At 42.3% G+C, this 26,721-nt stretch overlaps 2 protein-coding genes across 4 annotated transcripts; one reads left to right on the top strand and one right to left on the bottom strand.

Moving 5' to 3' along the window:
* Nucleotides 1-844: 844 nt before the first annotated feature.
* On the bottom strand, nucleotides 845-18,238 carry PRPF4 (pre-mRNA splicing tri-snRNP complex factor PRPF4). 2 transcript variants are annotated; one of them, XM_072842393.1, is made up of 14 exons: nucleotides 18,084-18,238; nucleotides 16,957-17,134; nucleotides 15,331-15,517; nucleotides 11,622-11,709; nucleotides 11,119-11,198; nucleotides 10,859-10,952; nucleotides 10,081-10,175; nucleotides 8,921-8,979; nucleotides 8,358-8,481; nucleotides 6,677-6,766; nucleotides 3,376-3,498; nucleotides 3,158-3,265; nucleotides 2,949-3,067; nucleotides 845-2,433 (listed from the first exon to the last, which is right to left on the bottom strand). In XM_072842393.1, the coding sequence occupies exons 1-14, from the start codon at nucleotides 18,108-18,110 to the stop codon at nucleotides 2,240-2,242; spliced, it is 1,566 nt and encodes a 521-aa protein (XP_072698494.1). In that variant the 5' UTR covers nucleotides 18,111-18,238; the 3' UTR covers nucleotides 845-2,239. The 2 variants fall into 2 exon arrangements, with proteins under 2 accessions (XP_072698494.1, XP_072698495.1); XM_072842394.1 differs by lacking the exons at nucleotides 10,859-10,952; nucleotides 11,119-11,198; nucleotides 11,622-11,709; ... (1 more) ...; nucleotides 16,957-17,134; nucleotides 18,084-18,238 and having other exon boundaries at nucleotides 8,921-9,018; nucleotides 10,081-10,165.
* Nucleotides 18,232-26,721, top strand: CDC26 (cell division cycle 26). 2 transcript variants are annotated; one of them, XM_072842413.1, is made up of 4 exons: nucleotides 18,232-18,428; nucleotides 21,163-21,270; nucleotides 21,726-21,874; nucleotides 26,294-26,721. In XM_072842413.1, the coding sequence occupies exons 3-4, from the start codon at nucleotides 21,794-21,796 to the stop codon at nucleotides 26,468-26,470; spliced, it is 258 nt and encodes an 85-aa protein (XP_072698514.1). In that variant the 5' UTR covers nucleotides 18,232-18,428; nucleotides 21,163-21,270; nucleotides 21,726-21,793; the 3' UTR covers nucleotides 26,471-26,721. The 2 variants fall into 2 exon arrangements, with proteins under 2 accessions (XP_072698514.1, XP_072698515.1); XM_072842414.1 differs by lacking the exon at nucleotides 18,232-18,428 and adding an exon at nucleotides 18,636-18,818.

Here is a 26,721-nt window from a genome sequence, read left to right as displayed (position 1 = left end):
ACAGAGGCAGTGACATCCTGTGACTGTGGCATGAAGTTAACGAAGACTCATCACAAGGAAGGTATCCCAGATAGAGGGCTAAAAATCAGCTCAGGCTTTGTAGGGCAAATAGGCCATGCTGGGACAGACTGCTCGTTTTGTCCAGCCAGTGCTGCCAACACACTCAGTAAAGCCCTGTGCAATCTCTTCCTAAGCTCACAGGCAGAAGACAAGGCTCTACCACTGACAGGGTAGCCCTGAGCAAGTTAGTTCTCTGAGCTTTGATTTTTGTTGGTAAAAATGGAGTAACACTTAACTCAGAAGATTGGGAGGATTAAGCGAGGTGTCTGAACATACCTGGCAGTCTCTAGGCAGTAAGTGTCCTTTTAAGTGGTGGCTCTGCTATTTATCTCACTAGTACGAAACGCTACATCTAATTTATGCTCCTCAGCTGACTGCCTCCTTACAATGAAGTAATGTATATTCTCCAAGGGAACTGTTTTGCCAAAGGCTTACATGAAACGTGTTCATCTGATTGCTACCTCTAAATCTCTTGGAACAACCCCTCCCCCCAAAAAAAGTTTAATGGAACTAATAGTAAAACTTAAACTTGAAAAACTAAAAACTTTTGTTAACACACTATATCCAAATTGCACGCTAATACACTAATGTTTGTTGTTAGTTACAAAGGTACCAATGAAAAATTATTTTTCACAGCCAATGATGGAGGAAATAGAACCCGTTAATACTTAAACAATAGTGAAGTGCCAAATGTCCAACAGAGGGTAGAACCGATAATTGAGAAGCTTAACAGGCACTCAAAATATGCAACTATTTGGCTATAATCAAAATTAAACCACACAGATTTAGTATATTCTCACATTCATAGTTTGCAGGACAGAGTGAGACAAAGCCACTGTCCATCTCTCCAGAACAGCAAATAGAAACTATTTTGAACATTCAAGGAAAAGTCAACATACAAGCCCTTCTCAAATGCTCTATATGCAATCCTTTCTTCTTCCAAACTCTTATATTTTTGTGAGAATTTACTGTGTCTTTGTGTTCGGCAGTTGTATACTTGAGGTGGAGAGAGGATAAGCTGACTGCTGCATGGCCAATGAGTACGAATTACAGAGTTCAGATCCAGTTTGCTAGGAGTCTGGCCCAGAAGGCAGTAGTCTCTACAAAAACAACTATTAGCAGAGTGCTTACTAAGGAGAGAGAAACTGGAATAAGCTATTATTTGATATACTTCGTTGTATCTCAAACCAAAAAACAAAACAACCCCCCCCCCCCCAAAAAAAAAACCCATGCACCAATGGGTTGGATTCAGAAAATGTCCAGCTATACAAAATAAGTCTTTAAAGAACAGTTTTTATCATAGGATTTTACTCTGTATCAAGTGTGTAATAAAGAAAAAAAGAGAAAAAGTCGATGTCAAGGAACAACACCTTTGGGATTTTCCCAGTCACCTCGCCATGAAAGGTACGTCCCCTAAATCACCCACACAAAGGAGGTGACACACAGACTTCCTTTTTGCTTTCTAAAAATTTCATTGCCATCTTGACACAACAGCCCAGCTTCGGGGTAACACAAAGGATGCCAAACCTCAAAGCAAAAAGGAAGACCTTTTCTGACAGGGCAAATGTTCAGTTCTGAGCTTCCGGATGCAGTCAGCATTCCAAGCAAACTCAACAGGAAGAGGTAAAATCTTCTTTACTGCAAACCCTGAGCATAGCTGTGGTCTACTTCTTCATCTCCCGTTCTCAAGGTAGAGGAAAGGTTCTGTCAAGGCATTGGTTAACCAGTGTGTAGGGAGAAATGCCTCTTTCCAAGAGGGCTCCCAGACTAGCTCCCAGTTCAGCTGCCTTGCTCTGTGGGTCACATGGAGTCCTGAAGCATGTACCATGTAATGGAAAGCCACGTTTCAAAATTAAAAATGTAGCCAGTCACAATCCTGAGTGCTGTGAAGGAGGCAACAGGGCATTCAAACAAAAGATTAATAAAAAACAATGTCTACACAGTCCGTGGCAAGGCTTGAAGATGAGAATTAGAATTTCAACTATGAAAGGAGTTCGTCAACACCCAGAGACTGGGCTCTCTATCTGGAGTGGAGGCTGACCTGGAAATCCAATTCTTTTGAGGGTCTATACATGGTAATTGGCAAAAAACATGATGAACTAAACAGGTCAATTCCTTTCTTTTAAAAATGGCCCTTAAGAAAGAGCTTGAGCTTAGAGTCCTTCTTCCCTGGTCCTGCCTATTCAGCCATCCAGAGCTTGAAGGTCCTGTCGTATGAGCAAGTGGCTATGAGCTGCCCATCAGAAGAGATGTCTAGGCCCATCACTTTGCCTTCATGGCCAGCCAGAGTCTTCAGTGGGGACCAGCCTGGGTGGGTCCAGATCTTGGCTGTGTTATCATAAGCACCAGTGAGCAGAAAATTCCCATGGATAGCTTTAAGAGAAAAGAAGGAGGAGCTGCTTGAGGAATTCAAGTATCAAAAGAGCAAAGAAAACAAAAGCACAAAAATCTGCTACAATATATGATTTCAAAAAAGAAGGTATTTCCCCATTTGGAAAAGCCCAATCTTCTCATCTACATTCCCACAAGGCCTCCAGGAGAAAAGGACTATAGGCAGACTTAGGGAAAAAAACAACAATATTAAGGGCTTGTGCCTCTTCCCCTGACCATCTGTTTAGAATAAATTAAGAATGCAGTGCTTACAACTTTCAGGAAAAAAAAGGACTCAAAGCATTATAGAAGTCTTCTTCACTTCCTAAAGCAAGCATGCTATGCCATAGCTTTGTCTGAAAATATGGTAGAGGAAAGGAACTTAGAATTTGCTCCTTTTTCAACAAAGGCCAAATTCTCTCCTGTTCCACTTCTAAGTTAAGCTAAAGCTTGGCATGCATTCCGCGGAAGTGCAATCTGTCTGTCCTGTGATTAGGCAAAATAGGAGGAAAGCTTACGCTCAAACTTGACACCAGTCACTAAGTTCTGATGGGCAGGGATGGTATAGACACAACGCCGTTGTCGAAGGTCCCACACTTTGCAGGTGTTGTCACCACTGCCAGTTGCAATGTGGTAGCTGTGGATCAGATGTAGTATCAAAGTTAGAAATAAAGACACATTCTGACCAATAACCCTTCCCGCTCCTCATGAGATTAGTTGATCTTACCCATTGGGGGAGAAATTTATTCCATAGATTTCTTTCAGGTGACCTTCTAGGAACATGATACACCGTCCTGTGCGCAAGTCCCAAACACGACCAAATGCATCCAGTCCCCTGACAAAATAATTTATAAGCAAACATTTTGAATCCATTTCTCCATGGAAGCAGGCACACGTAACAGGTGAACTATTGATCTGCCCCTGGCTATGTGGAAGAAGGCTTACCCAGTGCCAGCCAAAGACCCATCTTGATGGAAGGCAATGTCATACACACCCATGCTGTGGCCTTCCTGATGCAGGATCTCCTCTTGAGCCTCCAAATCCCATAAGCGCCACGAGCGGTCATAGCTACAATAAAAATCAAACTAATAATTAACTAGCAGATATTCAGTTCCTACAATGTGTGAAGTACTATAAATGCTTATAGCTTAAATTATGCTTCTGAAACTATTCATATAATCATATTAAGAAGAAATCCTTTTCTGGCATAAAAAATACTTCAACAACTAGTCATTATCTGTCTTGAGTGCTACCTGGGAAACCATGGACTTCCATAAATTTACTTCAGGGGCGATTTTAAGAATACCCAGAATGGCCCAGCAGAGACTGTAGCCTCCCTTCTTTTTCAATTCTTTTTCAATTCTGTTAACTCTTTTCATTCACTGAGTATTTGTTGGGCCTTAAATTGGATGTTGGGGATACAAAAATCAGTCATAAACAAATACATCTATGCAACAAATGAGAGAGGATAGAAAGAGACCCACACATTTTTGGTCAAATGATTTTGATGAGGCTACTAGAGCAATTTCAACAGGGAAAATAAAATCTCTTCAATAAATGGTGGTAGAGGGGCACTGGCTGGCTAAGTTGGTGAAGCATGCAACTCATCATAGGGTTGTCAGTTCAAGCTCCACGTGGGTGTAGAGATTACTTAAATAAATAAAATTTAGATTTTGGGACACCTAGGTGGCTCAGTGGTTAAGCATCTGCCTTTGGCTCAGGTTGTGATCCCAGGGTCCTGGGATTGAGTCCTACATCAAGCTCCTTGCAGGGCGCCTGCTTCTCCCTCTGCCCATGTCTCTTTGCCTCTGTGTTTCTCATGAATAAATAAATAAAATCTTAATAAACTTAGGTTTTATTTTTTTAAGAAAGAGTGTGAGTGGTGAGCGAGAGAATTTTTTTAAAGATTTATTTTAGAGAGAGAACACAAGTGGGAGGGGCAGAGGGAAATGAAACGAGAAACTCAAGCAGACTCCACGCTGAGCCTGATGCAGGGCTCGATCCCAAAACCGCTGAGATCATGACCTGAGCCAAAACCAATAGTTGGACGCTAAATGACTGTGCTGCCCAGGAACCCTGGGAGAGAATTAAAAAAAAAAAATTATTTATTTATTCATGAGAGAGAGAGAGAGAGAGAGAGAGAGAGGCAGAGATACAGGCAGAGGGAGAAGCAGGCACCATACAGGGAGCCTGATGTGGGACTCGATCCCAGGACTCCAGGACCACGTCCTGGGCTGAAGGCAGGCACTAGACTGCTGAGCCACCGAGGGATCCCCTGCAGGGATAGAATCTTAAGCAGACTCTGTGCTGTGCATGAAGCCCAATAGGGGGCTTGATCTCACAACTCTGAGATCAGGACCTGAGCTTCAATCAAGAGTCAGATGCTCAACTGACTGATCCACCCAGGCGCCCATTAAATAAATAAAACTTAAAACACCAAAACCCCCCCACAAAAAAACCCCACCTCAAATAAACGAAAAAATAATAATAGAACTGTTTGTGAAAATAAAAAAAAACTCAATTAAAAAATATAGGTAAAGCACCTGGAGACTGCACAAAAGAAATGGTCAATAGCAGATGATAGAATGCTCAATACCAATAGTTGTAAGAGTAATAAAAATTAAAACTGAAATTTCACCACACAATTGACAGAATATGCAAAATGGTAAAACTGACACCACTGAATGTTGGCAGGGATGTGAAGAAATCAGAATTCTGGGAATGTAAAATTTATAACCAATTGGAAAAGAACAGGTGCAAGGTTTAAAATACTTAAACCTATATCTTCTCCATGACCTAGCAATTGCATTCTTGGGTATTTATTCAAGAGAAAGTAAAGAAAACATGTCTGCAAAAAGCATTATATAAAAATACTCACAGCAGCTTTATTCTAACCGACCCAAACCTGGAAATGGCCCCAATGTCCATCAAAGGAGAATGGATAATAAACTGTGGTAGAGTCATTCAACTAAATTGTCCTAAGCAATAAGAAGGAACTACTGAGACATGCAACAACATAAATGAAACTTTTTTTTTTTTTTTTTTTTTTTTTTTTAAGAGAAGGGGAAAGAGAAAGCGAGAGAGAATCTCAAGCGGGCTCCATCCATGTCCAGCACAGAGCCCCATGCAGGGCTCAATCTCACAACCCTGAGACCATGACCTGAGCTGAAAGGAGGAGTCAGATGCTCAACTGACTGAGCCCACCCAGATGCCCCTAAATGAATCCTTTTTTTTTTTTTTTTTTAAGATTTTATTTATTTATTTATTCACAAGAAACACAGAGAGAGACACAGCGACAGAGCAGACTCCCCACAGGGAGCCCAATGTGGGACTCGATCCCGGGACTCCAGGATCATGCCCTGAGCTGAAGGCAGATGCTCAACTGCGAGCCACCCAGGTGTCCCCCACCCCCCAAAATGAATCCTAAAAATATTATGTTGAGAAGACGTTAGGCACAGACACGTTCAGAGTATGAACAATTAATTTACGGTGATAGAAATTGTATCAGTGATTGTTTTGGAATGGGGTGTCCACAGGGAAGGAGCATGAGGGAACTTTAAAGGGTGATGGAAATATTCTATTGACAAGGATGTGGGTTACATGAACGTATGCATTTGAAGTTGTGTACTGAAAATAAATCTATTCTACTGCATGTAAGTTACATTTTAATGAAAGAGTTCTCAGGGTCCCGATCAAGCCCTGCATCTGGCTCTGCACTCAGCATGAAGTCTGCTTACACCTACTTTCTCTCTCTCGAATAAATAAAATCTTAAAAGGGCACGGGGGGGAAGACAGATTTGTTTTTTGATATGTTTTTTAGAGATTTTTATTTTTAAGTAATCTCTACATCCAATGTGAGTTTTGAACTTATAGCCCCAAGATCTAGAGTCGTATGCTCTACCGGCTAAGCCAGCCAGACACCCCAGAAAGGGAGACCAATTTATAAGCAGAGATTATAATACAATGTGTGAGAGGGGAAAAAACCCACAAAACACCACTAGTACTGGTCAAAAAAGACTAAAAATTCTAGTTTTCTGGCAATTAATAAATGAAATTTCAGATTAACTGCAATTTAAAAGCAAATCCACCTGGTCCTAACTTTACAATATATTCTCTTCTGATTTATTGAAGTCCAAGAAAATCTTACTTGAAGATCTCTGTTCTTAAAATTTCCTTGGCAGTTAGTCCTAAGGGTTAACAAGATGCCATGGGCCTCTATGGATAGAACAATAAGAGGATGTCTTACCAGGTGGTGCCCAAGAAACGTCCTGATGGATGCCACATTACACGTGCCACACGCACTGTATGGCCTTCAATGTCCGCCACTGGCTCGTCACTGGAAAAGAATCAAGTATATGTAAGTAAATTATTTCACAGTCATAAATATTCATTGAATTTATTAATTGTTGTGACAGATGCACCCATTCTGTATGATTTAAGAGCCTGAACTGTAATTAAACTCATTCTTTGTTAAAAATGCAGGGCTTAGGGACACCTGGATGGCTCAGTGGTTGAGCATCTGCCTTCGGCTCAGAGAGTGACCCGAGATTCCAGGATTGAGTCCCTCATCGGGATCTCTGAAGGGAGTCTGCTTCTCCCTCTGCCTCTGACTCTCTGTGTCTCTCATGAATAAATTAATCTTAAAAAAAAAAATGCAGGGCCTGAAAAAAAAAAAAAAGAAATACAGAGCTAACAACATTTTATGTCATTTCCCAAAATTTTGAAAATACTTGGGAGTATTTCATGTGCTCATAGGGCAAAACTGCCCATAGCACTTCAAGAAACACTATCTTTCTATATCTCAATTCAATATGTTAATCAACGCTCAATGCTATTATCATTTAGTGTTAGAGAAAATAAAAGATAAATCAGACAACCAAAAGTCTCTTTACGCCAAAAGAGTGCTGAGATTCCAGGAAAAAAACATATTTTGATGGATATGTAAAGCTACAGAAATCAACTAGTTTTGGTATGAGTGAATTACAGATAAATTTTTCTCAAACTTTAGCTTGTTGTAGAATACACAGGAAAAAAGGAACTCCTAAATAGAGGCTTAGTTTCCTTTGGTGGCCATTAAATTCTACTCCCCAGTAACCACAGAAAAAAATAATTGAAACACCAGTGATGAAAGGAAGTAAACACGAACCCTAAAGAGGGCAATTAAAAAGGGAACTTTGTCAATGTGCATACATAGAACTAATCAAAGCCCTAGGGGAACAAATATTGCTAAGTGATACCAAAGCCAATTAAAACTCGCTGTGCTCATGGTAAGACCCTGTCTGGCAAAGAGTAGAGACACTAATTAGCTTTTGTACAAAAACCTGGCAGAAAAGTTGCATGTGCTTTCCCAAAGAAAACTAAGCAACTGAATTCAGATTTTAGCCAACACAGTGCTTTCACAAATTTCTTGGAAGACAATAATCATAAACACATTAAAAACACCCCAGACTGTTGTGATGGGAAAATACAGCCTAGGTAAAGGAGAATGTTGGTGGGAGGAGACATCACTTCTTAGCAATAATGCCTCAGAACTTCATTGTCCTCTCCCCTACGGCCGTTTGCTAGAAGCCAATGTGCTGCCAAGAATATTATCTTTAGTCAATCTACCAAATAATGCATTTTCTCCAAGTCAGTGTACTGCACAGGAGGTGTAAATAGATTTTTCCAGAATAACTGGACTGGGAAAACAATGGCCACTACGTTGGAGGCAAAAATCTAGGTCCAAAGTTAACAAATATGAAAGACCTAACACGAACTCCTCCACTGAAAAGAGGTCAAGAAAGAAATCCCACATTCTATGTTCACACCAAGTTCCCTGCACTCTTAGACCATTTCTGAGGTTAGATGCCAGATTTTCAGGTCCTAAGGACCAATCGAACAACTATTTACTTTAGTGACTGAAGTATGAGCAGATCAGTAACGTTCACCTGTCAAGGCTCCAAAGCTTCACAGAACCATCCGCAGCACAAGAGGCCAGATTGACATCTTTTTGGTCCAAGGACACGGTGGATTTTGGATGGAATACAATTGCGCCTACGTTTGTGTTATGGCCTGAAGGGGTATAAGAGATCAATGTTAAAGGGTTCCCACCAATTTATGTGTGAAAACAGACTACGATGCATAACACAATATATATTAGGGAACATGTAGACCAATAAGGTTTGAAGTGACTACTAAATTACTAAAAACAAAACAAAACAAAACTATTTTAAATTACATTTGAAAAAAAACAAAACACAGACAACCTTTATTTTTTTTGGCTCAGAGACTGCACAATGCCACAGTGTGGCTAGACATGAGAGAAAAGTGGTTTGTGCATGAAGTCACCATCTTCCAGCCTTGTGGTCAGAGAGAACCCAACCAAGTTATTTCAAGTCAAGAATGAATCTTGTGTGTACTGGGTCTGAGGGTCAAGTAGGGTATTAGAGTCTTACAGTTTGACAGGGTTCACATTGGGAAAAAGTGAGATTTAAACAAGATTCTAACTCACCTCGGAGGGTGTGAAGCAGATTGCAATCGGGAACTGACCAGAGCTTGCAAAGCCCACTCCTAACAAATACAAAGGAAAGCATCTCAGCCAGGGTTGGTCTGGGAAGGAAAAGGTACCTTGGTGACATTCCTAAAGGACAATCTTTTCTCGCCCCCAGTAAATTTTACAGTGGCACACAGGAAGAGAAAACTACTGGGCTTCTCATTCGATGGTTCATAGAAGAAAGCTAATCCATGTCTCATGCAGCCAAGAGCTTCTATAGGACTACAGTTAATCTAGTACAAGTTGCTATTCTCCTTAATGTTTGGATTGATTGGTGAGGGAAGGTAGAATGCATTACATTATCAACAATATTAATAACGATACTATCTCCTTAAAAAAGGAATAGCATTTTGCTAACAAAATACTTAATATTTTTTTTAAGGACCCTTAATTTCAGGGAATTTCCAACAAATTACTTTCCTAACACCTCAAATGATCCTGATAGCAAACATATGAAGTACAGAATGTAGTAGGAATGACTATTTCTATTTTTAAGAGAGGAAGAGATGGAGGGATGCGAGGTCCTTGGCTTTCTCCTGAACCAGTGTCAATTTCTACCTAGTCAAGTAGTTTCTCTGCATACATTAGGAAGCTTCCCTTCTCACTAAATGGGCATGTCCCACCAAAATAACTAAATAGGAACAAAAAACCCCAAAGTTATTACATCCTAAGAGTTTTCTGCATATGTGGCAATAACTAGAAAACAAAGATAAATAATTCATGTTTACAGAGTCCCTACCACATACCATGCTCTATTAAGGTAAAACGGTTTACAACATCATCTCAGCCTACTTTACAGATAAGGAAACTGAAGCTTACCGAGTATCCTGCCTGGGTTACCTAACTAAAAAAGAAAAGCTATATTGAAGCATGGAAACTGGTCAATCAATAAACTCCCTATGTATCTGTTCCAAGATGCTAGTGTCAAGAACATGACTGACATGTCACGGGTTTCTGGAGTCCCCTGTGAACAGAAAGGATCGCTAAGCGTAGACTATCTTGTATAATATAACAACTGAGCACTGGCATCTCTGATTTGGTATGATGAGAAGCGAGACAATGACATATAAATGACTTTTTCCCTCCTTGAATCTGCCCTCCACTTAAATGGGACTTACCAACAAGCTGTGGCCAGCATTTTGGAATTAGGACTAAAGTGGCAGTAGGAGATAGGCCGATCATCCCCAATCTGACTGCAGAAATTATTCAAAGACTTAAAAAAAGAAAAAAAAAGACAAACAGTAATCATTAATAGGCTAATCCCAGAGTTTTTTTTGGCTTTCCCACAGCCAAGAAAAAAACCAACTTTCTGGTTTTAGCCCACCACCCCCAAGATTCTTTTATACTTCTCTTGTTTTGTTTAAAGATTTTATTTATTCATGAGAGACACAGACAGCAAGGCAGAAACACAGGCAAAGGGAGAAGCAGGCACCCTGCAAGGAGCCTGATGTGGGGCTCGATCTCGGATCCCAGGATCATGCCCTGAGCTGAAGGCAGATGCTTAACCGCTGACCCACCCAGGCGTCCCTATGCTTCTTTTGTTAAGAGACACTTACTTTCATGGATGGAATTAAGGCTTACTTTGAATTCTAGCATGTGGTCTTACACACTCGTAGTATCACTAGCTTCTGTGTCAGCTCAACATACACAAGAAACCCACGGAGAGAGCTGAAGTACAGCTCTGAAATATTAAAAGAGAATTAAAAAGCAGAACCAAGGCTTCTGCTGAGTACTAAGCATAGTGGGTTCCCACCATACTAACTGATGGCTCCTTGCAAATAGCAAGTGTAAGCAGTTGCCTTTACCTTTCAAGAGGCAGGCCAAAGTAGGCCAAAATATTCAGTACTGAATATTTAAGAGCCCTTACTATATTGGAAATCACTGAGGACATCTTACCCGGAGAGATTTGTGCAGCTCTTGCATCTGGGAGGTCCTAGTTGTCTCAGGAATTTCTTTATGGAGACGAGCCTCTTCCAGGCGTTTCATTGCCCTGTAGACACAGACACACTATTACCAGGAGCAAACAGGTTAAAAAAAAGGTCCACATGAGTATCCCTACCACTCAATTTCATGTAACTGCAGTCTTGAGAAAACAGATCCTGAGAGAAAACATGAAAAAAATATGCTTCTTTCTCCTTTTGAGAGGCTCTCTTTACCTGGGCAGTGAATAATTAGCAATCCATAGTCTAGCAACCTTCAGGCTGTTTGGTCCTTCATGATACCAGGTTTGCTGATACTGAAAGTGAAATTAAGAGCAGAAATGTTAATGTTAAGTCTGAAGCATTCCTGCCCCTCTCATAGCTGTCAATTCTCTATTGTAACTGCCCAGAAAAAAAAAAAAGGTGAATCGATTCGGTAATAGGATGAAATCAGGCATGTGTACTTTCTATAGTGTTTTTATGAACTCTTATAGGATGGCTTCTGGTTTCCTTGTTAAAAGTTATACCAGAAATGCTATGGTTTTTATGCTGAATAGGAAACTCACTTATATTCACTTATACCTACACAGGAACCACAAACTACTGCCAACAACTATTCCTGAATGGTGGAATCCTCACATTCTCTTCCCCTGGCAAAGCAAACCTTGAAAACAGAAAATGAAAGAAGCAACCCTTCATTTCCTTCCCTTTCATACTATGAAGCCGAAGACAATTTTTACCTCTTCTTTGGACTTCTTAGATTTCTCATCATCTTTTTTGGTCTTTTTTAAGGCATCAGTACCAACCACTGATAGGATATTTCTCAGCCTGTAACAGAAAAGATCAGAATTTGAATGAGATTGTGAAAAGTATGTTTTAAGAAGGGAGAAAGCTTCTCCTACTCTCACCATTTAATTGCCAAACAATTTTCTTTAAGAGTCAAGTTGTTGTGTCTCAACTCCCAGTGTGATTTCCTTTTTTAAAATATTTTAAAAAATAATCTCTACACTCAGCGTGAGGCTCGAACTCACAATCCTAAAACCAAGAGTCGTATGCTCTTCTGAATGAATCTGCCAGGCCCCCTCCACCCCTCACAGTGTGATTTTAATCACTCATTCTCTTTATTTGAAGATTCCCTAATTTCAACTATAAGCGATTACCCTCTTCAATTTAGTCAACCAGCCCCAACACTGCTACCACTTGGTCTGTGAAGACAGCCAACCTTGCTCAATGCCACAATGTGCTGGATACTAATTGAGGTGCTAAGTGTAGAGAAATGACTAAGAGGCAGTTTTTTATTCCAAGTAACATAATCCTGGTAGTGTGGAGAAGCTGGGTGGACAGGAAGTACCAAAGAACCACAATACATCATGTTAAGTATTATGACAGTGGTTAAGTACTAAGTGCTAAGGGAGGACATAAAAGAAATACCCAACCTTGGCTTGGAGGGAGAACCAGGGAAGGTTTCACTGAGGAGGTATTTCCTGCACTGAGTACTCAATTAGTAAGGTCGAGAAGTTAAGAATGGAAAAGGACAGCTGAAGCAGAGGGTTCAACAAAGGTAAAGGTCTGGAGGTAAGAAAAGCATGATCAGCTTGGAATCACAAATATTTCAGAATGGCTGGAGCATGGAGTACCAAAAAAGAGCTGGTGAGAGAGAGAGAGCTGCTAACCTAAGTAGGGGCCAGTTACAAAGAGCTCCTCATGCCATGGTAAGGAGGGTTGATGTTTGAGAAAGATTCCCTAGGGAAGCAGAGAGAATGGACTGAAGAGGAAATGATAAAGGCAGGAAAATCAGTCTACTATTTCGGAATCCTTGGACTTTCAATGGTGGACTGAATTAACACAGTGGCAGGAGGGACTCAAGATGTTCATCTAAGGGTCACGATAATAAGTTAGACTTTGCAGTTGGTTGGAAGACAAATTATAACAATAATAAATGCCTACCCTTTGAAAATGCTGTTAGGAAAGCAACATACCATGACAGACAATAATGGAGGGGTTTACTTTATAAGGGATCAGGTGATAAAAGTCTTCTTTGACAAGGTGGTATTTATGCTGAAAGCAAAAGGATAAAAAGGCTTTTAAAGGCAAGAGAGGGGGGAAAAAAGAAAAAAATTAAGTAGAAAAACAGAAAAAGAGTTTGACTATTCCAGGAAGACCCTTAAGGCTACTAAGTCTACTAAATTGGGAAAGAGTAGCACAAGAAGTTGAAGAGCACGATCAGCAGTTTTTTACTCTATGTTTAATAAGAAGACACTGATGGATTTTAAGCAAGCAATTAACACAACATGTGTGGGGCTACTACAACAATCCAGGTGTGAAAGCAATGAAGGTAGAGAAAAGAGGACACACCAGAGATACATTTCAGTCCATATCTAGAAATAGACTAGATTTTGCTGATGGATTATAAAGGAGGGGAGGCAACTGAAACCTGTGAATGATAGTGTTATTTCCAAGAATAGAAGGGTGGGAAATAGAGGAGTTCAATCTAGACACGTCCAGTTTGAATTACCTACAGAAAACCTAGGCGACAGAGATCTGAAAGTCATCAGAATATACACAGTCAATGATGCCACGGGAGTGGATCTGATCGCCCAAGTGAGTGTAGAGTAAGGGCAAAGAACTGCAATATATATATAGCTCAGGCAGGGAAAAAAAAGCTTAGAAGAATTAGAGAAACAGGAAATTTAGGGAAATTAAGATTTTGTTTTACGAAAGGGAGTGTTTCAAGGAGGGAGTGGCTGACAGGGCTAGTCTTGATAAAGATGAGTTAGTGATCTTAATGAAGAGCAGTTTCGATGTGGCAGCAGTTAGCCAGTTTGCAGTGGGCCAAAGAGCAAATGAGGGGAAGGGCTTAGAGAGAGTCAACACACTGAGTGAGGAGCAGCTGAGTCTCAAGGGGAAGGGGACTGTGGCGGGAGGGGCAGGGTATCACCCATGGTTCAGAGGGGTCATGCCCAGGGTGCATGGGTCACTGTTCTCCAAGTGCCAGGGGTAGGCAGGGGGTGGCACGGAGCACCTCCGCCAACACTGTGCTCTGGTAGAGAAAGCACTGACCTGTGCACTCCACAAGTTCCACTCTTCTCAAGTATCTTCTGCACCTCTCCCCCATTAGGACTAGTCCCCTCCCATCTGGGAGCCCGGTTTTCTTTCTGTCCTTTAGTCTTTCCTGGCACCCAACCATCTGCCACCCAGGGGTGCCCCTTCCTCTCCTATCCTCCCACCTTTGTAGCCAGCCAGGTTGGCTTTGTAAGGTACTGGGTTGGTACACAGTGGGTTTTTCTCTTACAATTTAAATAGGCTCAGTATTACTGGTTCTATTTAATGGACATGAGATATGGTAGAAGTTTTTAAGTGATTGAATCCGCAGACTATGCAAATCAGGAAAAAAATGACGAAAGGCAGAGATGGGACAGTGGAAAGACAAAGGAGGTCCTCATCACTGCATATGACTGACGAAGAGACTCCACAAACTTAAAATCACAAAAGGAGTATCATCTCAACAAAGTGCCCCCTTTCAATAATAAACCTCAAATACTTATTCTGTTTTATGACACTGACAGAGATGTATGTGTCTAAATTTTAAAAGTTTGACAATAGGGATGCCTGGATGGCTCAGCAGTTGAGAGTCTGCCTTCAGCTCAGGTCCTGATCCTGGGATCCAGGATCGAGTCCCACATCGGGCTCCTTGTGGGGAGTCAGCTTCTCCCTCTGCCTAGGTCTCTGTCTCTCTCATGAATAAATAAATAAAATCTTTAAAAATAAATAAATAAATGTTTGCCAATAAATATTTACTCATAATTCCATATTGGAGAGGGCAGGTTTGCACGTTAACACCCTATTCACAGTTTATTTATTTATTTATTTTTAAAGATTTTATTTATTTATTCATGAGAATACACAGAGAGGAGAGAGAGCGAGGCAGAGACACAGGCAGAGGGAGAAGCAGGCTCCATGCAGGGAGCCCGACGTGGGACTCGATCCCAGGACTCCAGGATCACACCCTGAGCCGTAGGCGGTGCTAAACCGCTGAGCCACCGGGGCTGCCCCTACAGTTTATTTTTTTTAAGAGAGAGAGAGAGAGAGGCAGGTAAGCGGAGAAGCAGACTTCATGCAGGAAGCCCGATGTGGGACCCGATCCCAGGACCCTGGGATCATGACTTGAGCCAATGGCAGGCGCTAAACTGCTGAGCCACCCAGGGATCCCCCCTATTCAGTTTATAAAGAAAAATTAGTAGTAGAATAAAAAACTAGCCTACTGAGACCACGGGCTAACTATATAAAAACAACTTAGTAAGATTTTTCTGTTTACATTACCTAAGATGTTCTATTAAAGTTTTAGGTATAACTGAAATTTGAAAGTAGAACCTTGTGATTAAAGAGAGAGAAAATAAAAAAAAAAAAAAAAAAAAAGAGAGAGAGAGAGAAAATATTTAGAAAGGGCACCTTTCTCTTCTTTCAGCAGGACCCTCTCCAAAAAGTGTGATGGGCTCCCCCAAGGCTCTAAGGCAAGCCTTGACCTCTGAGTCATCAGTGGAAACATTGATTTGCCGGGCTCGCTTTCTTCTCTCAAACTCAGCTAACACTTCGGCCTGTCGTTCACTGATGTGCTCTTCAATTTCAAACACCTCTCCTATAAAAAGAACAGGTAATATCAGCATTATCACTAGATCTTCAAACAGAGGGGAAAATAATTTCTTACAATTGCAGTCTGTGTATCCTCTAGGAACTAATTTATTACATACTTTATTGTTTCTCAGTTTATTAAATTTTGCTAAACACAAAAAACTAAATGATAGCTCATTTAAAATTACTTAAGTCATCTTTTTTTTTTTAAAGATTTTATTTATTTACGAGAGAGAGCGAGAGAGACAGTGCAGGAGTGCAGGGAGGAACAGAGGGAGGAGAAGCAGACTCCCTGTAGAGCGGGAGCCCAACACAGGGCTCAGAACCTACCACCCTGAGATCGCGACATGAGCCAAAACCAAGAGTTGGACGCTTAACCAACTGAGCCACGCAGGCTTACCTCACATCATCTTGTTTTGACAACCTTACATCTACATACACACATAACTTAGAGGAGATCAGAAAGTAGAAGTACAAAGCACTTTCAGGAAATGAGTTAACTAGATCTTCTATCCAGAAGATAAAATAGATACAGTACTTTAACACTTGCCAAACCTATTCTCTAAACCAGTCCCAGCTGAGGATATCTATGACTTTAACTAGTAAACTGGAGAAAATTACCATTAAAGGGCTTTCCCTTAACTATAGACTTTTTGGATAACCTAGCAGTTAGTTTTAAAACCAACACTGGGGCATCTGGGTGGCTTAGTCGGTTAAGCATCTGCCTTTCGCTCAGGTCATGATCCCATAGTCCTGGGATCGAGTCTCAAGTGAGGCTTCCTGCTCAGTGGGGTATCTGCTTCTCTGCCCCTCCCTGGCTCATGCTCTAATAAATAAATAATAAAATAAATAAATAAAACACACACTGACTATGAGGATTTTTTTTTTTTTTAAGTGTGGGTGTGGAGCCCAACTCTGGGCTTGAACTCACAACCTTGGGTGGTTCAGCGGTTGAGCATCTGCCTTCGGCTCAGGACATGATCCTGGAGTCCCAGGATCGAGTCCTGCGTCGGGCTCCCTGCATGGAGCCTGCTTCTCCCTCTGCCTTTGTCTCTGCCTCTCTCTCTCTCTCTCTCTCATAAAAAATAAATAAAATCTTAAAAAAATAAATAAATAAAATCTTTATGGGATCCCTGGGTGGCTCAGTGGTTTAGAGCCTGCCTTTGGACCAGGGTGGGATCCTGGGGTCGGGTCCCATGTCGGGCTCCCTGTATGGAGCCTGCTTCTGACTCTGCCTATGTTTCTGCCTCTCTCTCTCTCTCTCTCTGTCTCTCATGAATAAATAAATAAAATCTTAAAAAAAAATAAAAAAGAAAGAAAGAAAAAGGCTCTCTAGATGATGCTAACCAGGGTAGGCAAAGGATGGCCTTACATAGATCCAAGTTTAACTAACATTTTTGATATTATAATACAAAGATAAAGAGGGACTCACAATTTGCATCTTACCAGAGGTTATGTTAATATTTCCTGCTTCAATTCCAGCTTTAAGTCCTTCTTTTCCCAAAATCCCAGACTCTCCTTTGGCCAGACGCTCCCTCTCCTTCTCTTCCAAACTTCCGTAATAGATGTGTGGTTTCTTCACAACAGGAGCAACTAAGTCATCAGGTGCCTTAGTTTTGGTTGCCTGATAAATCAAAGACACGGATTAACCTAAGGTCTGATACTAACCACTTATTAGGCTTCCCCCAAAGGATGGAGCTCATCCTGAGCTTCAATCCTATTTTCCCCCCAAATGAAAAGGACAGGTCGGACGCCAGTTCAGGTTATCTTCACTGACTGGGGGGCGGGGTGTCTCTCCAAGCTACTTAGGTTCTGCAGACGGGAAGAGGCTAATAGAACTAGTCCATCATTATTCTTGGTAACTTTTCTATCAAAGATTTGCTTTGGAACATGTCTGCATCATTCCGTGGCAACTTCTTCTTGGGTTTTATGAAATTTCCAAGGTTACCCCTCATCACAGGGGCAGTATCAAGGAGAACAACCAACGCAGTATTAAGGGGGAGCAAGTTAGTTACTTGTCGGTACATTTCAAACGTTTTCAGACGTAAGGCAACACATATGAAGTTAGGAGGCCAAACTGCAATGAAGTCTGACACAGACGTGAATCTGGGCCTTCTAGAGCTCAGGTTTTGGAGCAGTCGGAAGAGGTATTTACCGTTCGGGCCTGTAGTGAGGGGTGCAAATGAATTAAAACACGGGAACGGGGGGATCCCTGGGTGGCTCAGCCGTTTAGCGCTGCCTTCGGCCCAGGGCGTGATCCTGGAGTCCAGGGATCGAGTCCCGCATCAGGCTCCCTGCCTTGAGCCTGCTTCTCCTCCCTCTGCCTGTGCCTCTGCCCCTTTCTCTGTGTCTCTCATGAATGAATGAATAAAATCTTTACAAAAATAAAAATAAATAAAACACGGGAACGTACTTCGGGGTCTGGAAAACGCTGCTCCTCTAAGGACCGAGTCTCTCAGCCTTTCACCTCCGACCTCCACCGCCTTAGCCCGTTCCCCGAGGGACCCCATTTCGCAGGAACCGCCCCCCCAGCCCCTTCCGCGCTCCCCGCCAGAGTGAGTGGAGTTCCGTACCGTGGAGGCGGCTCGTGAGGAAGCCATGCTGAGCTCCGCGGCCGCCAAACCCCGGCGAAAGCCGAGCTCTGCGTTTTCAGACCGTCCACCGCGCGCCCGGCAAAGCGGAACTGCGTCACTGGCCGGAAGTGGGCCGACGCAGCGTCGTGGGTGGCGTGGGGCATGACGGGAGTAGTAGTAGGGAAGCGTCGTGGCGCCAAGAGTAGCGTGAACTTAAGGAGAAAAGCACGCGGCGGACGAGACTCTGCAGAGCAGTCTGGGAAGTGTAGTCCCGCTCGCTTAGCTGAAGATTCGCGGTGGGCGCCGCCGGGGTTCCGGGAGGAGGCCGAGCAGGCTTGGAAAGAGGTAGGTGCGTCGGGCCGCGCGGCCGCGGGCTGAGCTCCGGAGCAAATGGAGGGCTTCCGAGGCCTGCCGTGGCCCCCGGCCCCGCGAGGGGCTGCGGTGGGCCCGGAGCGGAGGGCCAGGTTGCCATGGAAACCCTCGCTGTGGGCCCGCGGGTGCCACTCTGCAGCTGGTCGCCCTCCCCGCTGTCGGGAGGTTGTCCCAGGGCCCTCCTTGGAGCGGGCTGAATGCGCAGTGGATTCGGGCGGCGGCCACCAGCTGCCCAAGTAGAACGGAGGCCCGGAGGAGGAGCCACGGCCTGCTTTCATTGCTGGTCTTCAGCCGAGTGTTTGTACCGGGGTCGGAGTGAGGCGATGCCTGTCAAGTGCACACGGGCACCTCTGCACGGCCTGGGTACCGCGGGGGCGGGGGGGGGGGCGGGCTGCGGCATCCGACAGGAGCAAGGCCAGGGCTTTCCCCCCTGTCGGGGGTGGAGATGCTTGAAGTTTGGGTGATTCTCGGGCCGGACGGAGCCCCCCCCCCCCCCAGGACAATTAGGATGATAATAATAATAATAATAGCTGGTGTTTATTGGGCGTTTACTAAATGCCAAGTTGTGTTCCAGGCACTTACACTGCCGTACCTCACTCAGTCTAGACAACAGAGGGCAGAACATGAGGAAACCAGCGTCCACTGTGAAGATGAAGCTAGTGTCCCAGAGGGTTGGCGTGTGGGATTAGAGCCCCTGCCCTCTGCCCTTGGGCCTCCTGAGCGAGCAGCTTTGCCCATCACTCGGTACTGCCTCCTAGTGGCGAGCTTTACAAAGTTTGCAGAAAAGTGAGGAACCTGTACGGCAGGGTTTTTTTTTTTTTTTTTCCTCCCCTACTCTCCCTTGGAACTTCGGCTTCCTCTACCATTTGTTTACATCGGACTTAAGAGAGTATCTGATTTATTTCTTTGATTTTACCTTTTTTTTTTTAAGAAGGGAAGATTTTTATTATTAAGTGATTCTACACCCAATGTGGGGCTCAAACTTAGAGCCCCCACATCAAGAGCCCCATCCATGCGCCACCAACTGAGCCAGCCAGGCGCCCCAAGATATTATCGGATTCAGTGTGCTAGTATTTTATGGTGAGAATATCGCCTGTTCTGTTCCAAGCTTCACAAAGGATACATTTTTTTCTTTCTATGCTTCCAGTCTGTAGCTACATCCAAGATGTAATGATAATTTATACCTGTACATACTTTTTAAATTAAGATTTTATTTATTTATTCATGAAGGATAAATTGAGAGAGAGGCAGAGACACAGGCAGAGGGAGAAGCAGGCTCCCTGCAAGGAGCCCGATGTGGGACTCGATCCTTGGACTCCAGGATCACACCCTGAGCCACGCAGGCGTCCCTAATTTTTTTTTTTTTAATAAGGAGGCTCCACACCCAATATGGGACTTGACCTCATGACCCTGAGATACTACTGACCAAGCCAGCCTGGCACCCCTATAGCTGCATGTACTTTATTTATTTATTTATTTTTAAAGATTTATTTATTCATGATAAATATTCAAACGCAGAGAGAGAGGCAGAGACACAGGCAGAGGGAGAAGCAGGCTCCATGCAGGAAGCCCGACATGGGACTCAACCCCTGGTCTCCAGGCTCACACCCTGGGCTGAAGGCGGCGCTAAACTGCTGAGCCACCAAGGCTGCCCTGCATGTACTTTAAAGGAGCTTTCTTTGACATCATTCTCATCTAATCCTCACCCCTGTGACCTATGTATAATTTTTATGGCAGGCTGACATCTATTAACCAAACTAAAAAGCTTCAACTGCATTTATAAAATAGAGGTAATTTTGCCAGCATTCACAGGGTTTCTGTATTCAAGTAAAAAATGTAAAGAATGGGAATGGAAAAGTGTAGCACAGTGTTCCAAGTGTTCACTTTAAATTGTACATTTTAGGGACACCTGGGTGGCTTAGCAGTTGAGCATCTGCCTTCAGCTCAGGCCATGATCCCAGGGTTTGGGATTGAGTCCCGCATCAGGCTCCTTGTCGGGAGCCTGCTTCTTCCTCTGCCTATGTCTCTGTTTCTCTCTCTGTGCCTCTCATGAATAAATAAATAAAATCTTAAAAAATATTGTACACTTTATTTTTTAAGATTTTATTTATTTTTGAGAGAGAGAGCATGGGCACGAGCAGAGGAGAGGGGCAGAAGACGAAGCAGCCTCTCCACTGAGCCAGGAGCCAGATGTGGGACTTGATCCCAGGACTCCTGGATCAGGACCTGAGCCAAAGGCAGACCCTTAACCAACTGAGCCAGCCAAGCGCCCCTCAAGTGCTCACTTATTTGGGTTTCTCAGTTTATTCAACAACACATGTACTGACTGATTATTACAGATACACTCTGCTTGATGCTGTGGAGAATATAAAGATGATGCCTTTAACAGGTTTTAAATTGACTTGGGGAGTGTCATTGTCCCTAAAAATTTTTTTTGTTAGCATAAGCATTACCTTGAGTTTTCAGACTCAGGAATGTTCTCTTGAGCCTCTTTGTGTCTTGTTCCCTCTCTCTTACTCCCCTTTCTCTGCCTGCCCTCATAAGTCAGCTAAGAGATTTCCTCCAGGAAGCCTTCCTTGTCCCTGTCTACCCTGCACTCCACCCAGACTGGATTGGGTGCCTGTGTGATGCCATTGCATTATCTTCCATCAGAGTTCTTACTAGAGTATGTTGCAATTTTCTATTTATGTGTTTGTTTTCCCCACAGGCTGACTATGACTTTTAACTCTGGAGCTGAAGCACAAAAAGTGTTTGTTTAATGAATGACCTATCCATTTAGAACCTGTTTAGACCCTGAGGATAACCCTGTGAATTGGTGAGTTATAGGGAGTTTGCATGAGATTTAATAAGCTGATTTTAGTATTCAGGAGTGATCAAAAACCTCTCACAGTTCTCATGCAGAGCTGATCAAATTTAATGGCTTATATACTTTTCCAGTAATTATACAGACTTAAGATGTGATCTTTTAACTTTATTCTCTGAGCCAGAATATTTCACTGAATGTGACTGGAGTATCAGATTAAAGTGATTGTTGCCTAGAATTCTCTTTTATAGGCAGCTTGCTCTTCTTTTTCTTGAAGACTGGGTTTTTTTTTTTTGGAATTGCAGAGTTATGGATCTCCATAACTCTCCATGATCATGTAATAATCATCTATCTAATGACTTCGAAATCTATGTGTGAACCCAAATGAGTCTTTTCTATGATCATTCATTTAGCATGGATGGTGACAAATTGATCTTGTATTTATAGCTGAGATTTATCCCCTCCAGGTTTTTCTCCTGTGCTGTTTCTAACAGCTGATAGTTCACTGGGTCTGGCCTGTAGTGTTGATCACAGTATGCTGCGGCGAAAACCAACCCGCCTAGAACTAAAGCTTGATGACATTGAGGAGTTTGAGAGCATTCGAAAGGATCTGGAGGTAAGAGTACAACTTTTAAAACCTTAGGGATATTTAAAACAGTAACTTTAACTTTTGAACTCCAGACTCAGGTTTTATTTGAAACCTCTATTTGGATGCTTGACAGGCATCTCAAACTTAATGTGTCAGTTTCCTGGCTTGCTGTAATAAATTACCACAAATTTGGTGGTTTAAAATAACAGAAATTTATTCCTTTACCATTCTGTAAGCCAGAAATCTGAAATCAGTATCACTGGTCCTAAATCAAGCCATCTCAACCATATTCCCTCCAGAGGCTCTAGAGGAGAATCCATTCCTTGACTCTTTCAGCTTCTGGTGGCCACTGGGATTCCTTGATTTATGGCCGCATGGCTCCAATCTCTGTATCTGTGATCACATTGCTTTCTCCTGTTGTGCTATGAAATCTCCCTTTGCCTTCTCTTAGGCATATGATGGCGTTTAGGGCCCACCCAGGTGTTCCAGGATAATGTCTCCATCTCCGGATCCTTACCACATCTGCAAAGACCCTTTTCCATATAAGGCAACATTTACAGGTTGAGGGATTAAGACCTGGGAGCTTTGGGAGTCACTATTCAGCCTCCTGCACTTATATTGTTAAAACAAACAAAAAAAACCCCGCTTGATTTCTTCCTCAAGCTGGTTTCAGCTCAGTGTTCCCTATGTCAGTATCTCTGTAGATCCACGAGCCAGAAACCTAGGAGTCACTCTTGATTTCTCCCTTTTCTCATCCTTTGGATTTACTCTAGTCCACGTAATGGTCACTTCTTTCTCCAATCTCAGTTTTGTCCTTAGTGGTTTCCTACTTTCATTTTTGTCTTGGTAATCCGTTCTCCATCAGGTTTTTAGACTGATCTTTAAAATGTTCAGATCATGTCATTCCCCTGCTTAAAATTCGTTTCCTGTACTTGGAATACAATCTCAATTCCTTATGGCTGACAAAATTTTGTATGTTTTGGCTTCTCAGGTTTCAGTTCCTGCCATTCTTTGCCTTGGCCTCTGTACCCTGGGCACACTGGGTTTTTCATTTCCTTGAACATGGCGAGTTGTTTATCACTCATGGCCTTTGCACATGTTATTTTCCTCTCCTCTTGTATTCATGTTTGTTTAAATGTTACTTCTTGGGGATCCCTGGGTGGCTCAGCAGTTTAGTGCCTGCCTTCAGGCTAGGGTGTGATCCTGGAGTCCCAGGATCGAGTCCCATGTTGGGCTCCTTGCATGGAGCTTGCTTCTCCCTCTGCCAGTGTCTCTGCCTCTCTCTCTCTGTATGTCTCTCATTAATAAATAAATAAAATCTTAAAAAAAATTAATGTTACTTTTTCAGTCTAAGAGGCTGCTTCTGACCCTATCCACATTAGGGGTGTCATTCCCATTCATGCTGTCACCATCTCTTTAGGGTCTCTCAAAGCACTTTCTTCTTTTTTTAAAAGTAATGTCTTCGCCCACTCTCTTTGAGTGGGGCTCAAATTCACAACCCCAAGGTTAAGAGTTGTATGCTCTACTGACTGAGCTACCCGGGTACCCCAAAGCACTTATCCTTTGATTTTACAGTATTTATTATAACTTAACAATAATTTGTTTATTTTAAGAGCACTTACATTAAGATCCTTGATTGTAGAAAACATGTCTGTCTGCTTCACTGTTGAGTTCCCAGCATCTGGTATCATGGTACGAGCTCATATGTACTTTTTTTTAAAAGACTTTTTATTTATGTATTAAGAGAGTGCACTTGTGCACAAGTAGGGGGCAGGGCAGAGGGTGAGGGAGGAGCAGACCTCCCAGTGAGTGTGGAGCCCGATGTAGGGCCCAATTCCAGGACCCTGGGATCATGACCTGAGCTGAAGGCAGATGTTTAACAGACTAGCCACCCAGGTGCCCCATCAATATGTATTTTTAAGTGTAGCTTACCACACAGTATTAAATGATGTCCCCTAATAAAACTTAAATTCTTCAGTGGCCCTGAGAATAAAGTCCAGATTCCTTAGGAAGGCATACAAGGTCCATTGTGTCTCATTTCTCCACTTTATCTTCCACCTTAAGTTATCTTTAACTTTAATCTTAGTGCCTCTGCATACTTGGTTCCCTTCTCCTGAAATGTCCTTTCAGTATGGTTTAAACTTCAGCTGTAATGAGTCTCATAAAATGTTGGCATACTGAACTTTGACTCTGCAGAATCAGCTCACTATTGAGCTAGTCTTTCTACTGAAGGCAGTTATCCAGTGGGTTTGACCTGCTGCAGAGCAACTTAGGGAGGGACAGTTTTGCCGTAAACTAAAATAAAATGAAACCAGTAGAAACTGGTATTTCATTTGTTACTGAAATTAGTTTAATTATATTTTGATGACTCTGGATTCTGAAACAGTCAGCAGTTATTCATGGTGGGAAGCCTTTTAAATTATTTTTCATTCCATTTGGACATTCTCAGTTTCTCATGGCTTATGAAATGATAATATCCTTTGCCTTTTAACCTGTTTTCACTAAGCTGTCATAATGTTACTTATTGGTAGTGTAGACTAACTAGAGAGTAACTCAGGTCATTTTACATACATAGACACACACATATATATAAAGTAATGCCTTGTTTGGTTCAGTATGATACTGTGACATTGGCATTCCAATGCTGAGTTCATTAGTAAGTGGTGAAGAATGGTAGCGTTTCCAGTGGTTAGAGTAGTCGAGCCATCCTTGTAAGGAATGCTGGATAAAACATTTGTTCACTCTCTCAGAGAACATTATTATTTAATAACTTTATAGTCAGATAGTTGTAGTTATGGGATAAGTGTTAATACCTCTTTCTGAAAATGATTAAACTGAGGGGCACCTGGCTGGCTCAGTTGGTGGATTGTGTGACTCTTGATCTCGGAGTTGTGAGTTCAAGCCCCACGTTGGATGAGGACATTATTTAAAAATAAAATCTTGAAAAAAAGAGGGCAGCCCCAGTGGCTCAGTGGTTTAGTGCCGCCTTCAGCCCAGGGCCTGATCCTGGAGACCTGATCGAGTCCCACGTCGAGCTCCCTGCATGGGGCCTGCTTCTCCTTCTGCCTGTGTCTCTGACACACTCTCTCTCTCTCTCTCTCTGTCTCATTAATAAATGAATAAAATCTTAAAAAAAAATACTCAAGAAATCTTAAAAAAAAAAAAAGGAGAATGACCAAACTGAGATATTGACTTGGTGAATTCTGCAATCACTTGTAATTTAAGAGCCAAACCTTTAAAAAAAAAAAGATTTAATTAATTTCTTTATTTGAGAGAATGCGTGAGCAGAGGGAGGAGCAGAGAAAGAATCTCAAGCAGACTGCTGAGCATAGAGCCCCACATAGGGCTGGATCTCACAACCGTGAGATCATGACCTGAGCCAAAACGAAGAGTCAAATGGTTAACGGACTCAGCCACCCAGGTGCCCCAAGAGCCAAACCTTTTATTTTTTAAAAATTTTTAAAAGATTTATTTATTTATTTTAGAGAGAATACACGCATGAGTGTGAGAGTGCAGGGAGGAGCAGAGAGAGAGAGAGCTCAGACTCCCTGCTTGAGCGTGGAGTGTGACACAGGATTTGATCTCATGACTCTGAGATCATGACCTGAGCTGAAATCAAGAGGTGGATGTTCAACCAATTGAGCCATCCAGGCACCCCAAGAGCCAAACCTGAAAACAAAACCTCAAAACTCAGTCCTTTTGATAAGATAGTATAAAACCTTATATTCCTGTTTTTACATTTAATCTCATAGTTGTCAATGAGAAACACCCTTCTTGGGGTGCCTGGCTGGTACAATTGGTAGAGCTTGTAACTTTTGATCTTGAGGTTGTAGGTTTAAGCACCGTGTTGGGTGTAGAGATTACTTAAAAATAAATCTTAAAAAGAAAAAAAAATGCTTTTCTTTCCCCCTTGTCTGCCAACTTACTTTTTTTTAGTTTTGTTGAGAAATAACTGACATACACTAAGTTAAGGCACAACGCACGATGGTATGATTTACATATATTGTGAACTGATGGCCACAGTAGGTTCAGGTAACATCCATCTTATATATTATTTATCTTTCTAATCGCAGCTTCCTGCTCTGAAGCTTTGCCACAACATACCCAACTCCTCACGTCTTCTTTCAGTTTCTTTGGCAGTGTGGACTTTCCTGTGTCGTAGCTATGATCACTCTGTGTTGCCATTGTCTATTTTCCTATTTCCCTGTTAGGCTGTGACATCTGGGAGGGTAGGGGTTGTCTCTTTTCTCACTGTGTCCTTGTATCCCCCTTGTACTGCTATTATCCATTTCAACCTAGGATTTTATTTCAATTTAGGATTTCAGCTTACTGTTCTGAAGGCCCTAATCCCAGCTTTTACCCTATGCCTAGTGCATGGTAGGTGCCAAATAATTGTTTGCTAATGGAAAGAACATTGCCTTAATCCTAAGACTTTTATACTTTCAGACCCGTAAGAAGCAAAAGGAAGAAGTGGATGTCGTAGGAATCAGTGATGGAGAAGGTGCCATTGGGCTCAGCAGTGACCCCAAGAGCCGGGAACAAATGATTAATGATCGAATTGGTTATAAACCCCAACCCAAGCCCAATAATCGTTCATCTCAATTTGGAAGTTTCGAATTTTAGAGGCAGATTATCTTGCATGCCAGAACCCTGGGATGGAGTAAAATGATGGCAGAAGTACAAACAAGATTTAGAGAATTGAGTGCTTGCAGTGAAGCAGAATGTTTTACCTCCTGCAGAGAAATATTTCTGCATGAGATTACTGATGCTTAACTTTTGCTCTGAGTGGAAATCCCCTCATTTGTCTCTGAAAAATTTGACTGTATAAAACTTGTCTGATTTTTGTTTTTAAAAATAAATATATTTTTGGAAAA

The sequence above is a fragment of the Canis lupus genome, chromosome 10 (assembly GCF_048164855.1).
Source record: "Canis lupus baileyi chromosome 10, mCanLup2.hap1, whole genome shotgun sequence".
Lineage (NCBI taxonomy): Eukaryota > Metazoa > Chordata > Mammalia > Carnivora > Canidae > Canis > Canis lupus.
This window is presented reverse-complemented; position numbering and strand designations above follow the sequence as displayed.